Source organism: Dunckerocampus dactyliophorus, chromosome 15 (genome assembly GCF_027744805.1).
Source record: "Dunckerocampus dactyliophorus isolate RoL2022-P2 chromosome 15, RoL_Ddac_1.1, whole genome shotgun sequence".
NCBI lineage: Eukaryota > Metazoa > Chordata > Actinopteri > Syngnathiformes > Syngnathidae > Dunckerocampus > Dunckerocampus dactyliophorus.
In genome coordinates, this window is record NC_072833.1 from 24,635,801 (window position 1) to 24,650,267 (window position 14,467).

General features: G+C 39.7%; 1 protein-coding gene across 3 annotated transcripts in view; it reads left to right on the forward strand.

Moving 5' to 3' along the window:
* tanc2b (tetratricopeptide repeat, ankyrin repeat and coiled-coil containing 2b) overlaps positions 1-14,467 on the forward strand; it is a 153,911-nt gene that overhangs the window by 122,830 nt on the left and 16,614 nt on the right. For all 3 annotated transcript variants that reach the window (XM_054800817.1, XM_054800818.1, XM_054800819.1), the window contains 4 exons: positions 5,701-5,832; positions 10,064-10,102; positions 12,271-12,552; positions 12,634-12,758. In XM_054800817.1, the coding sequence (XP_054656792.1) occupies positions 5,701-5,832; positions 10,064-10,102; positions 12,271-12,552; positions 12,634-12,758 (578 nt within the window). The remainder of the gene's footprint in view (positions 1-5,700; positions 5,833-10,063; positions 10,103-12,270; positions 12,553-12,633; positions 12,759-14,467) is intronic.

The following is a 14,467-nucleotide window of genomic DNA, read 5'->3' on the forward strand; positions in this document are numbered from 1 at the left end:
CTTCCTTCTTTCCTTCCCACTTTTCCTTCACCATCATCCATCCATCCACCCATCCACCCGTCCATTCTCCTTCCCTCCACTCTTCCCTCCACACGTCTTGAACGTGCGTCCCACGACTGTTTTTTTTTTTTTATTGGCCCGTGACACATTCAGAAAATATCATTTAACGAAAAAACTACAGTAAAAATGTAAACATTTGCAATCATTTTACAAGCATAAAGTCCAAATATTAAGCAGAAAAAGTTGTATTCGGGAATAATGTCGTAATTTTACGGGGAAAACAATGTCATTTGTGTAGCATAAAGATGAAATAGTCAAGAAAAAAGATGTTTGTTTTTTTCAGTGGTGATATTATGAGAAACAAACAAAAAAACTAAGTTGTCATTTTTGGGAAAATTAGATTGCAGAAAAGGTTACAATGTAAAAACAAAAAAGTCTAAATATTATGGAAATGATTACACAAAGAAAATTTACAAAAAGAAAGTTGGGGGAAAAAAACATCAGAAATGGGAAAACAGCTGTAATTGTACGAGAATATATTCCTCAAAGATTATGGCCATAATTACAAGAAATACAAGAAATAAATACAACATGAAGATTTACCAGAAGAAAGTTGAAATAGTTGGGAAGAAACAGCAGAAATGGGGAAAAAACGCTGTAATTTTATGAGAATAAATGCAAAATATTATGGACATAATTACACAAAGAAAATTTTGCAAGAAGAAAGTTGAAATAGTTGGGGGGGGGGCTCAGAAATGTGAAAAAGAAAAAGTCCAAATATTAAAAGAAAAGGTTGGATTCTAACAAGAAAAAGTCACATTATTACGAGAATAAACAAAATTTTAAAAATAGCATAGAGTAGCATAGAGTTGACGTATGAAAGAAAATAGACATCATTTTTTGTTATTTTAAGTATTATGAGAAACAAACAAAACAAAGAATAAAGTTGTCATTTTTTACATTTAGGTTTGGGGAAAAAATACTAATATTATGGGAATAAAGTGAAAATATTATGGGAATAAAGTCATAATTATGATAAGAAAATTTACAAGAAGAAAGCTGAAATAGTTGGAAATTTAAAAAACAACAACAACAGAAATGGAAAAAAACACTGTCATTTTATGAGAATAAAGTCCAAATATTGAAAGAAAAAAAGTCACAATTTTACGAGAATGAACTCGCAATTATGAGGAAACATAATGACCAGATATTATAAGAAACCAATTGTAATATTTGGAAAATTAGGTTGGGGATAAAGTATAATAATATAAGTCATATTATTTATAATATATTATTAAAGGCTAAAGTCACAATAATGTGAAGTCATTTACTTGAAGTAAGTTGAAAGAGTTGACTTTTTTTTTTTTTTTAAACCCAGCAAAAATATGAAAAAAGTCGATATTAGTCTGGTATTTCACCATGTATGTATGTATGTATGTAAGACAAAACTGAAATGCACTTTTTTCATGACATATATATACACAGTAACTTCTTAGCATATCTTAGAAAATGTCAAAGTTTCATTTTTCACTATGTGGCCCTCCCTGCTCTAGAAGTATTCCTTCTTTCCTGCGTCCTTCATACTTCTTTTCATCCTTCATTTCCTTCTCCCTTTAGCTTCCCTTCCCTCCTCACGGCTTCTTTACGTTCCACCAGCCTGCTTAAACACTTCCTTCCTTCCTTCCTTCCTGCTGCATCCAAAGGTTCTTCCCTTTTCCTTCTGCAATGTGGACGTGGCACATAGGCGGAGGAGCGATGAACGTGATGCGAGCAGACTGCTGCATTGCAGATAGACAAGATGAGCACACAGATTGGGATCCTGGCATTCCCAGTCCGAAAGGAGGGAACGCAGCCATGAGTGGTCACTCTTCTTCCTCCCTCTGCATCCTCTTATAGCCGCAGCGCAGAAACCCTTCGCCCCCTTCGGGAGGAAACCCATGCGGCTCGTTTTTGGGTCCCTCTAAAACGCGCTTGATCAGTGAGCCGAAGCCTTGCGGTCGTGGAAGCGCGCTTTGAGATACAGGAAGTGCACGAGGGAGAAGGAGGATGCGCTGTGGTACGCTGGGATGTGATTCTGAGCTAGCCTAAAGATGGTTTGCGCTTTTTCCCAACTGGAATACGTCCTTGAGCAACGCTTGATGTCAGAGAAATGATGAAAATATCGTCTTGTATTAACAGGAAGTCCAAAAAAATCAGCATATTTTACATATTTATGGCTGAAATGAAGCATTTTCAAGCATATAAATGGCTAAATGAAGCAAAATACAAATATAAGGCATTCAGAAGACCCATTCAAAAACGTTGATATGTTGTTGATCAGATATGTTGATATGTGGTATTTTATACTGGTCACTAGGTGTCAGTAATCTTACACTGATGAAGCAATAGCCACCACAAGAAGTACCCAAAGTAAAAAAAAACAAAAAAAACTCTCGCAATGCTAACATGCTATATTCTATATCACAGCTATCAAACTCAAAGTCTGGGGGCCGGATTCGGCCCACCATATGATTTTATGTGGCCTTCGAAAGCCGGGAAATAACGCGCGTCAAAAAACACTATTATTTAAAAATATATACACTGCTCAAAAAAATTAAAGGAACACTTCGAAAACACATCAGATCTAAACTGGGGGAAAAATGATCTCGAATATCTTAGGAGATCCCCCAGGACACCATCCGTAGTCTCATTAGGAGCATGCCCCCACGTTGTCAGGCATGCGTACAAGCACGTGGGGGCCACACAAACTACTGAGAATCATTTTGAGTTGCTACAATGACATTTTAGCAAAATGGACCAGTGTGCTGCATCATTTTTTCACTTTCATTTTTGGGGTGTCTTTGATTCCCCCCCTCTATAGGGTGATCATTTTCATTTCTATCAAATGATGTGGCATCATTTTGTTACTAATACATCACCCACTTATTATCAGGAAATATATTCAAGATCATTTTCCCCCAGTTTAGATCTGATGTGTTTTCCAAGTGTTCCTTTAATTTTTTTTTAGCAGTATATTTTTATTATATTTTATTATTATTCTTTTATACCGTATTTTATACCGTACTTTTTAATATAGTTGTATTTTTTATTATTTTATTTATACTTTTACTTATTTATATTAAAACAACACTATTTAAAAAAAAAAAGTGTACATATATGTTTTATTATATTTTATTATTATTGTTATTTTATTCCGTACTTTTTAATATAGTTATATATTTATTATTTTATGATATTACAGTATTATTGTTAATTTGATTCCATACCTTTTTAATATAGTTATATTTTTAATTATTTTATTTATACTTTTTTATGTCAAAAAGACACTATTTTAAAAAATGTGTATATATTTTTTTATTATATTTTATTATTATTGTTAATTTTATTACGTACTTTTTAATATAGTGATATTATATATTTATAATTTTATTATTTTTTATATTGTTTTAATATTGTGAACATTTTTTTCACTTAGGTAATGATATTTATATTATATTAAGTAAAAAGTAATTTTACAAATATTTTTGCAATCAAAATAACACAATTTCTTGAATGTAAAATGTAATGTTGCCAATTTTGACAGAAAAGTTTGTGTTTTTTGTTGTCAAATCCAATTTAATTATTATTGTTTATTATTTATGAATGATTAATATAACAATTAATTATTATTTATTATTCATGAAACTATTATTATTATGGTTTGATATTACCATTTGGTTGATAGGAGTGTAAAGGTGACTATAGGGGTGTTATTTCATGTCTGGAAGGCTCTAATAATGTCAAAAGGCGTATTCAGAAGGTAGTAAACAGGTTTTCTATGCTCTACTACCAAAATATTCCATTTCTAAATAAGGAATCCGACTTGGCAGCAATTCACTTATTACATTCGGGTCTGGAACCAATTAACCGCAATAAACAAGGCATTACTGTGCCTGTTCAAGGTGCATTTTAAAGGAATTTATTAAGGAACATTCAAGATTCAAGATTCAAGAGTTTTATTGTCATATGCACAGTAAAACAGGCAGTTTTACTATGCAATGAAATTCTTATTCTGTTCATTCTCCCAAAAAAAGAAAGGAAACACAAGAAAAAGAATAAGAACATAAGAAACACATGTACCAATAAATTAAGCAACAACAACAGAAGAGACATCAATACAGATAAATAATACAAATAAATAAATAAATAAAGAACAATAAGAATAATGACAACTGCATGCATAAAAATTTTCATTTACTAAAAAATAAGAAATAAATGTAACTCATAACTGTGCAGTGATTAAACACAAAGAGGGAGATGGCTAAAATATTGTTCAATTTTACTTAAAAAAAAAAAGTCAGACATTGTTGAGAATCACTACCATAAACGGTGTTAATGGTAGTGATTTTCCTTGCGTGATGATTCTTTAAGTGGCAGTTTTTATTTGTGTTACCAATAACATTTTTGTAAAAATGTTATTTAAATGCAATGTAGCAAATACAGCAGCACCACTGGCGTCGTGTTCGTAGTTGAGACGGAATCAACAGCGCCTCTGCTGGTTGCACATGAGCGGTGCACTCCATTTGGCCTCCATGTGCTTCAAAGAAGTGTTTTTGTTTTGGTTGGAACTAAAATGTCATCGATGTTAGGACTTAAAAAAAAAAAAGAAATCTGTATGTATAGATTTTACATATCGCGTTATGTGGCCTGCAAAAGCTCAGAAATAATGCATGTCAAAAATGATTATTTTTATTATTTTATTTGTATTAATTGTCATTATTTTATTTTTAGTTTCATATATTCATTTTATATTACATGGAAAATAATTTTAAATTAAATAATTTAATAATATACCCAAATTAAGTAGTTAAATTACATTTTTAAATAATGGTACTTTTAAAAAATTATTAAATTAAAAAAAGATATTTTTTTTCTTACTAACTGTATGTGTTTTCACAGAAAATAAGTTCTGTATGCAATTGGAGTCTATTATTTTGATGTTGTCACAGCCCATTTCAAACGTATTATACCATACTTTTATACTCGAATTACTGCTTGGCACCTTCTGATTCCAAGTAAGTAAATAAATAATATAAGTAAATAATCAAATGTGGAATAATTTCATGAGGCCATTATACTGTACATTTATAAGGTTTCATTACTGCGACGTGGCCCACAGCAAAAACGATTTTGACGCCCCTGTCTTAGATGCTTGTTATTGGTGCACGATGATGGCTAATCTGTCCATTTAGGACAATCAGGGGCATTGAACTCATCCATCCACGGCGTCATTCCTTATCAAAGCACTTCCTGGAAGCTCCGATGTCGCCTTTGGTGGCTGTCTTCCACCGCTTCGACTCCCTCATTTTTCACTTCAGCAAGCCTGAGGTCGGGGGTGTGACGCCGGAATGGCGTGGGCGGAATCTAACCTCATTGAACATTTTCTGTGAACAATCAGCAGCCAGTGCTGACTTCATGAATAAGACATTCGTCTGCGCCGCTAATTAATCCTGAGAGGGGCCGGGTGGGCATCTGCCGAGTGACAGACGGCGACGGGAGGGAATTCTGGGGCGGGGACGGCTCAGGATCCCCCTCCCCTCCCGGAGGAGTTGGAGAAATGCCTCAGCACTGCTGCTTGCAGCATGGCCATCGTGAAACACCTGACAGTGCTCTACGTGCATATTCATTCGTGTTTGTTTCTCCTCCATCGCACACATGCAGCCACCAGCTCGGCCCACCTGGAAGACCTGGCATACCTGGATGAGCAGAGACACACGCCGCTACGCACCTCTCTGCGCATGCCCAGACAGAGCACCACCTGTGGGCCGGGCCACTCGGGCCAGGACTTGAGAGGTGTGTAATTAATACACACACACACACACACGAGCATGAGTGCAGCATGTGCAAAAGAGAGCGTCCCTGTTTAATGGCACGGACACTCGTGTCAAGCTTCAAGCCTCAAAGGGCAGCCGAGTGTGTTGGAGTACGCTCCCTGCCTCCTCCGATCAGCGTCTTGAGAGTGCACGGCGGCTGGAGGAGGCAGGCGGAAAGTGGAGGAAATGTGGACTTATGAGTGGACGCTTGACGTCAGAGGTCCCTGAGAGCGCACTGGGAACAGAAAAGAGTCTTCCCCAAAGTGAAATTGTCCAAAATGTCTTGCTAAGATGGAGAATGGAGATTCAGAGGTCGCATACCATCCTCTCGTTGATTCATCCATCCACTAATAGCTGTGTCTCCGTAAGTGCATCGTGCTGAAAGCTGTTTCTAACCTCGGTTTGCGTATGCCCCCTTTTTTTCCGGTTAACGTAAAAAATGGATGCCAAAATTTGCCACATTTTTCCGTTAGGTTACAATATAGCTGCACTGCGTGAGTCCAGCTCTGTTCTTAATGTATTTTTAATGGCAAAACTGCCTTGTTAGCGTCCCATTAGCTTGCCAATACATGGAAACAGGAAGCGAAAATCGGCCCCGTTGATGATGTCATCAGCGATCTGACTCTGTAATTCTTTGCTAACAAATGCAGCTACGCCACAAGTCTCAAAAATGCGAACACAATACATCTTTTTTCTAGTTTTACAAAGATCCTTTCACATGAATTATTTATTCAATTCAATACTGTTAAAATAAAATGTATTAATGGTCAGTGATGACACTAATTTGCCTTTGTCCACCTATAACACAACACTTAGCATAGATCAACCTACATTGGATCGCTTTCAGCGTTGCAATTTCTTCAATCTTAATAACGTTCTTTGGGGGTGGGGTGGGGTGTGACGTACAGTATGTTGCACATGCGTAGTATAAATCTTGTCACCTGACGCTTGTGCTCAGTACCTGCCGTAAAATAGATGAACGAATGACGTAGATGACACCTGACTGCCAAAAAATAGGCCGACCCGATGAGGATGCGTTCTGCACGTGTGTAAAACTGACTGCGTAGTGACGTGGGCGATTGTTGAAATAATGATGTACAGTCGTCCCTCCTTTATAGCGGTTATTTGGTTCCAGACCCAACTGTGATCAAATCTATTTCCAGGATATAGCATTTAATGTTAATAAATTTAATATTTTCATAGTTAGAGCATAGAAAACCTGCTGATGCCTTTTAAAAAAAAAAATGTTCACATTATTAGAGCCCTCTAGGCATTAAATAACACTCCTACAGTCACCTTTACACTCCTATTATTCATTGTTTACAACACTGCAACTCTTATGCTGCAGGCACTCAAGATGGCGGCTAGCGAGCTAACAAACTAGTAAGCTAGTGAGCTAGAAAGCTAACCAGTTAGCCTCGAAGTTATTTCTTGTAAACTTAAGAAGCTAAAAACTTCCCACTTTCACGCGGAATCGGAGGATAACTTTTTTTACTCTATCATGTGGAACATGCCAATGGCTGACTTCAGTTTTAAGGTAATGTCATGTACGATAAGTTAATGTCTCAATGTTTTGTGTCATTACTGCCGCCTAGTGACCACAATACTACATATCACTTGTATTTCAACATGTTTTGACTAATAATAGACCATAATATACCATCAGACAGCCATCATTTATTCAGTCATTCATTTTTGAAAAACCGAGATATAAGTAGGGAGCGATAATCGAACCGCGATATTGCAAGGGACAACTGTATTATCTATTTGGGCAACATAACATAGCAGCCATCTTGGGATTTGAGGATTGTATGCTAACTCGCACCGTTAGCAGGATGTTTTCCTCTGCACCGTCTTCCTCTTCCTCCTCCTGCTGGCGGCTGCTCATCCACCGTGACTCATCCTCACCTGGTGAATAATTAAAAGCGTCTGCGACGCCGGCCCCCGTCTGGCCACGGAGGTGTCCGCGTTTGCAGCGGAGGAGGCGTGAAGTGATACCTTGGTCAATGTTGCCTGAGGAGGAGGGGGCGGGGGATTCATCAGATTTTGAGCATCCGTCTCACCCTAAAACTACTCCCTTGGCCCTGCTTCACAACACGGCAGGCGTGTTTTCCTGGAGTGCCCACCGGCGTGGTGATTTGTGCCACAGCAGAGGATGGAGGCAGCTCGGGTTAGCGGCACTTACAACCCGCGTAATCTTTGCGTTGGCCACATTACATCACATCCTTTCTTTCACCCAAACGAACCAGCGTTACATCAGCAGCGCGTGACTGATAGAACCGCCGATTGCGACGGCGAGTGAATATCTAAGTAGGAGTTTCTTTCCTTTTCTTTGGCAGTGCGGCCGTAATTAGGATTCCTGAAAGTGAGGCGGTGCTAGCAAGCAGCACTTTGGAGAAGTGCGCTGCGGCGCAGGAATAGATCAAGAGCAATATCTGCTCATTATCGCACCTAACCGCGCTCTTTTGTGAGCCAGCTGGAACCATTTGCTGTGGACACGCTCAACACTAATGCACGGCAGACGTTGCTGCCAGCAACACTTTCACATGATGCATGATGCTTCTTTCATCCCTCAAGTACTAAACGGACTTGAATATGGACACAAAGTGTACAGACACACCTTTCAATCCATTCATGACTCACTCAGGGCTTGGCCTGGGGGCCTTAGTACACAATTTGGACAGCTAGATGCTTTGGGGAAGACTGCAGCCAGTGCAGAAAGCAAGCTCCATGAAGACTTTGTTCCAACATTAGTGACTTAGAACCTCGCAAATGGACACACTTTCCAACAGACATGCTCCAAAAGTGGTAGAAAGTCACATTTTCTTATCTTTTCTCTCCCGCTTGGTAGAATCCATCCATCTTCTTCCGCTTATCTGCGGTCGGGTTGCAGGGGCAGCAGCCTAAGCAGGGAAGCGCAGACTTCCCTCTCCGTAGTTGCTTCGTCCAGCTCCTCCCGACATCCTGGGTCTTCCCCGAGGCCTCCTACCGGTCGGACATGCCCTGTCTGGGAGGCATCCTGACCAGATGTTCATCATTTTTATGGACAGAATTTCTAGGTGCAGCCAAGGCGTCGAGGGGGTCCATTTTAGGGGCCTTAGATCTCATCTCTGCTGTTTTCAGATCATTTGTGTTCTCGATGGCCTCATTAGGCTGTGACCTTCAGCATTTACTGGGGAGGTTTGAGTGTTCTTTGATGAGACTCAACACCTCCAAACCCGAGGCCATGGTTTTCAGCCTGAAAAGGGTGGTTGCACCCTTCGGGTCGGGAGTGAGATCTTGCCCCAAATGGAGGCGTTCAAGTATCTCTCTGTCTTGCTCACGAGTGAGGGAAGGTTGGAGTGTGAGATCGACAGGCGGGTCGGTGTACCATACCTTCACGGTAAAGAGAGAGCTGAGCCGGAAGGCAGAGCTCTCGATTTACCCGTCAATCTATGTTCTTACCCTCACCCTAACCTATGGTCATGAGCTTTGGGTAGCGTTCGAAACAACGAGATCACGGATAGAAGCAGTTGAAATGAGTTTCCTGCGTAGGGTGGCTGGACTAGGCGCTCAGTAATCCGGGAGGAGCTCAGAGTAGAGCCGCTTCCGGGCATGCCTAGCTGGGAGGAGGCCCCGCAGCAGAGCCAGGACACACTGGAGGGATTATGTCTCACAGCTGGCCGAGAAACGCCTCGATGCCCTCCTGGTAAAACTGGCAGAAGTAGCTGGAGACCAGAAAGTCTGCACTTCCCTACTGAGACTGCTGACTCCGTGACCCAGACCCAGACAACTGGAAGGAAATGGATGGAGAGCGAACCGTTCTTATACGCAACTGTCCTCCTGATCATGCACTTAAAAGAGCCGCTCTATCGACTCAGCTCGTTCGCGAACGTCACAACACCAAGCCACACGAGAGAGCTCGATGCAACAACAGCGAGTCGGAGCGGTCTGTGAGTTAAGTGCTTGTAATTACACACACACGTACATGTGAAGTGTACATTGTGTACCACAGTTTGTCCGTTGAGAGTAACTCTAATCTCACAACACCACTTTGAAACAAAATCCTTATTCATTGATTGAAGCTTTTTCACAAAAGTAATGCAATACTTACTTACTTTTATGAAGTCCTTCTCAGGATTCCTCTCACTTCTTTGAGTCTGCTTTGCTGCTCGCTCGTGTCCTTCCTTTGCCCTTTAACCTTGGCTTGTCCTCTGCTTGCTTTGCCTCAGCTTCCACCAACAACTCCCACGCCTGGCAGTCGCAGTCACGTAAGTCACCTTCACGTCCTTCATACAGCGCTCGGCGCCGCCGCTTCAGAGTGCTTTTTATGTCGAGTGGCTTGGCGGCAGAAAGAAACGCTTTGGATTAACCGCCAGATGCTTTCAAGAAATACATAAAAAAAAGAAAAGAAAAGCAATGATATGTTTAAAGATGAAGGTCTTTGAGATGACACCCAGGAGCAGGGGATTAAATTTTGCATTGGGCAAAATCTTCACAAGTACTGTACATCCCGGAATCATTTTAGCGTCAACAGGCTTGAATTTTGTGCAGCGACTCCCCCTAGTGGCAGAAGAGACTCTCACATGTTAGTTTCATTTTAACAGTCATGGCTGAGGCTCAGAAATTAGCATGAGTTGTATCACATGACTGTAAGTGACATTTGTGGCGCCCCCTATGTGCGACATTATCTCATCATTTTAAACCTTATTTAACACAACATGAACTTATTGACAACGGGCGGTGCCTTGCATTTCCTGCAGTGATATACCCGGAGGCCCGTGCGTGTTATAAGGCATGCATGATCAAAGAAACATTTAGGAGTTTCCTGGGCTGATTTGAAAGATAATGTATACGTCATTGTGCATATCTCTCTAAACTGATGAGCAGATGTGTTTTAATGGGCCACCAAGTCAGTTGTGGTGTGTTAAGAAGCACGTTATGATGCCATATTTTAATAGTTGGAGCATATAAAACCTGTTTACAACCTTTTAAATACGGTTTTTAACATTATTAGCGCCCTCTAGACATGAAATAACACCCCTATAGTCACCTTTACACTCCTATTACCCAATATAGTCGACATAATAAGATATATGACGTAATAATAAGAGCTAATATAGACTCACCCATGAGTTGCTTGTTATTCTTTTTGTACTTCCTGTTCTGAACACTGCTTTCTGTGGTGGCAATTGTCTCATCAATGTAACATTACCGACACCTAGTCGTCAAACGTCTTTGAATGCGACTTCTGAAAATGCTTAATTTAATCAAATTCATTCATTAGTAAAATCATAAAAATGTGCTTAAATATGCTTTTTTTACTAAGAATTATTTATAAATTGAATATATTCATAGTTGGAGCATATAAAACCTGTTTACGACCTTCTAAATGTGTTTTATTAACATTATTAGCGCCCTCTAGACATGAAATAACACCCCTATAGTCACCTTTACACTCCTATTACCCAATATAGTAGACATAATTAGAGAAAATAAGATATATGACATAATAATAAGAGCTAATATAGACTCACAGATGAGTTGCTTGTTGTTCTTTTTGTACTTCCTGTTCTAAACATTGCTTCCTGTGGTGGCAATTGTCTCATCAATGTAACATTACTGACACCTAGTCGTCAAACGTCTTTGAATGCGTCTTCTGAAAATGCTTAATTTAAACTAAATAATTAATCAGTAAAATCATAAAAATGTGCTTAAATATGTATTTGACTAATAATTATGTATAAATTGAATATATTCATAGTTAGAGCATATAAAACCTATTTACAACCTTCTAAATATGTTTTTTAACATTATTAGAGCCCTCTCTGCATGAAGTAACACCCCTACAGTCACCTAGACACTCTTATTACGTTCTTGTTTTTGTTCTGTTCTGAACAGTACTTCCTACAGTGGCTATTGTGTTATCAGTGCAACATTACTGACACCTAGTGATCAGTGTAGAATACTACACATACTCTTTGAATTCATATTTTGAATGCCTTATATTTGTATTTTACTTCATCTATCTGTTTTTATGCTTGAAAATTCTTCATTTGTAAAAATTTGCTTAAATTTGCATATTTTTAAACTAATAATAGGCCGAATTCAACCACAAAACAGTCATGATTTATTAATTAATATATTTTTGAAAAAACGTGATAGAGTGAAGCTGCAATTGCTTTATAATGTGTTACTGCTCGGGCCAAAAGTGGCTATGGTGGGTGTGTTTTGTGTGAGAAATGTCACTATTGGGGTTTAGTAAGAGCGCCACCATGTGGTGTATTTGTCAGTAAATTAATAGCACAGGTAACACGGCAGGGGTCCATGTTTTGACATATTTCCCCCCTTTTGTGTGCATCGCTTTACACAATTTCTGCCTGCTAGCTCCAGTTTCTTGTCTTCTAACTGAACCCGTCTCTTCTCTCTGACCCAGCAGTGCGTTTCACTCCGTATCGGCCACAGGACATCGCCCTCAAGCCGCTGCTGTTCGAGGTGCCGTCCATCACCATGGACTCGGTCTTCACAGGCCGGGAGTGGCTCTTTCAGGAGATTGACGCCCACCTCAACCGGCCCACCTGCGGCAGCAGTCGCGGCGTGGTGGTGGTGGGCAACATTGGCTTTGGCAAGACGGCCATCGTCTCCCGCCTCGTGGCGCTCAGCTGCCACGGCACCCGCATGAGGCAGATCGCCTCCGACAGCCCGCAGGCCTCGCCCAAACGTAGGCGGTCGCTCTTGGAAATTCTATCTTTGTAAAATATAGTCTTTGTGTTTTGATTGGACGAGTGTGTGCCCTGTCCAGATGGGGAGGGGCTCCCTCTCAGCCAGCCTCAGCCCACCCACGGCACCCTGGGGGGAGGCAGCTGTCCCGGCACCCCCGAGATGAGACGACGTCAGGAGGAGTCCATGAGGAGGCTGGCCTCTCAGGTATGCTTTTATTGATGGATGACCATCCCATCGAGGCTTCTGGCAGAAGACGTGATGATTGATTGTTTAATAGAATAATTGATTGATGGATGGTAACAATGGATTAATGGGTAGGTCCAACGATGAACAGATCTATGGATCAATACATTGATGAAAGATGGATGACAGATTGGACTGTTTGATTGGCTGCACTGTATGGTTGATGGATGAATCAATATATTTATGGTTAATAGGAGAGTCGCTGCTCTTTCATTGATGAATGGAAGGAATAACGGATTGACGCTTTGAATTTTCCGTCTTCACTCACGGTTTTTCAAAAATATATTAATTAATAAATCATGCTGTTTCATGTTTGAGTACGCCCTATTATTAGTCATAGAAATATGCATATTTAAGCTACTTTTACAGCTTTGTTCGCCTTTGAAGCATTTTCAAGCCTAAAAATACAAGTAAGTATAAGGCATTCAGAAGACGTTGTGATGATATTGTCGTAATCTACACTGGTCACTAGGTGTCAGTAATGTCATATTGAATGTCACATTAAAAAAAGAACAAGGAACTTTCCTGATGCCAATGTGTGAGTCTTACTTTCTCATTTTATGTTTACTATATTGGTTAATCAGCGTGTAAAGGTGACTACAGGGGTGTTATTTCATGTCTAGAGGGCTCTGATAGTGTTAAAAACTGTATTTAGAAGGTTGTAAACTACGCTCTAGAAAAATATTCAATTTATAAATAGGGGACCCTACTTGGTGGAAATGAATTTATCAAGGTGAGGTGGGGAACCAATGAACCACCATAAGGGAGGGATTACGGTACAGTCGTCCCTCGTTTGTAGCAGTTAATTGGTTCCAGACCCCACTGCGATCAATGAATTTCTCCGATATAGGATTAAAGGTTAATAAAGGGAATATTTTCATAGTTAGCTATAGAAAAGAAGCATAGAAAACCTTCTTATGTCTTTCTAAATAGTTTTTAACAGCCTGTAGACATGAAATAACACCCTTGTAGTCACCTTTAAACTGCTATTATTCATTGTTTACATCACATTGCAGCTCTTATTATGCTACAGGAACTCGAGACGGCCACTAGCTAGCGAGCTAACCAGTTAGCCTCAAATTTATTTCTTCTAAACTTATTAAGCCAAAAACTTGCCACTTCCACATATGTTTTGATTCACAATAGATGGCAGTCTACCACGAAACAGCAATCATTTTTTCATTAATTTCTGAAAAAACTTGAGGGAAGACTATAATAGGTTTGATGAGAAGTGTGAATAAAATAGCGCCACCGTGTGGTTCCCCGCAGTCACGTTAAGCTGCTTTGTGACTTTTTGGAAGGTGTCTCATTGTGTCCAATGTGTGAGGTCACCTGATCCACACAGACACACACACACACACAGCCTGATGCATTATGCAGATGTGTTGAAAAAGGAAAAAACAACTTTGCTAGGGAGTCTTATGAAATATTAATATGTGCAGAATGCCACTTCCCAGCCAAGCTATTAGATCTTGTTAATTCTCTGCATTAATAATTGAGCTCACTCGCTTTTTCACCCCAATTTTTTTTCTTTTATTCCAATCTGGACATTTTTTCTTGTCCGTCTCTGTCTCCTGGCAACCGGAAGTGATGAATTATTTATAGCAATCATCCAGACATCAACCTGACTCACTCACTCACAAATAGCCTCTTCTTTTGTCAGCTGTGAT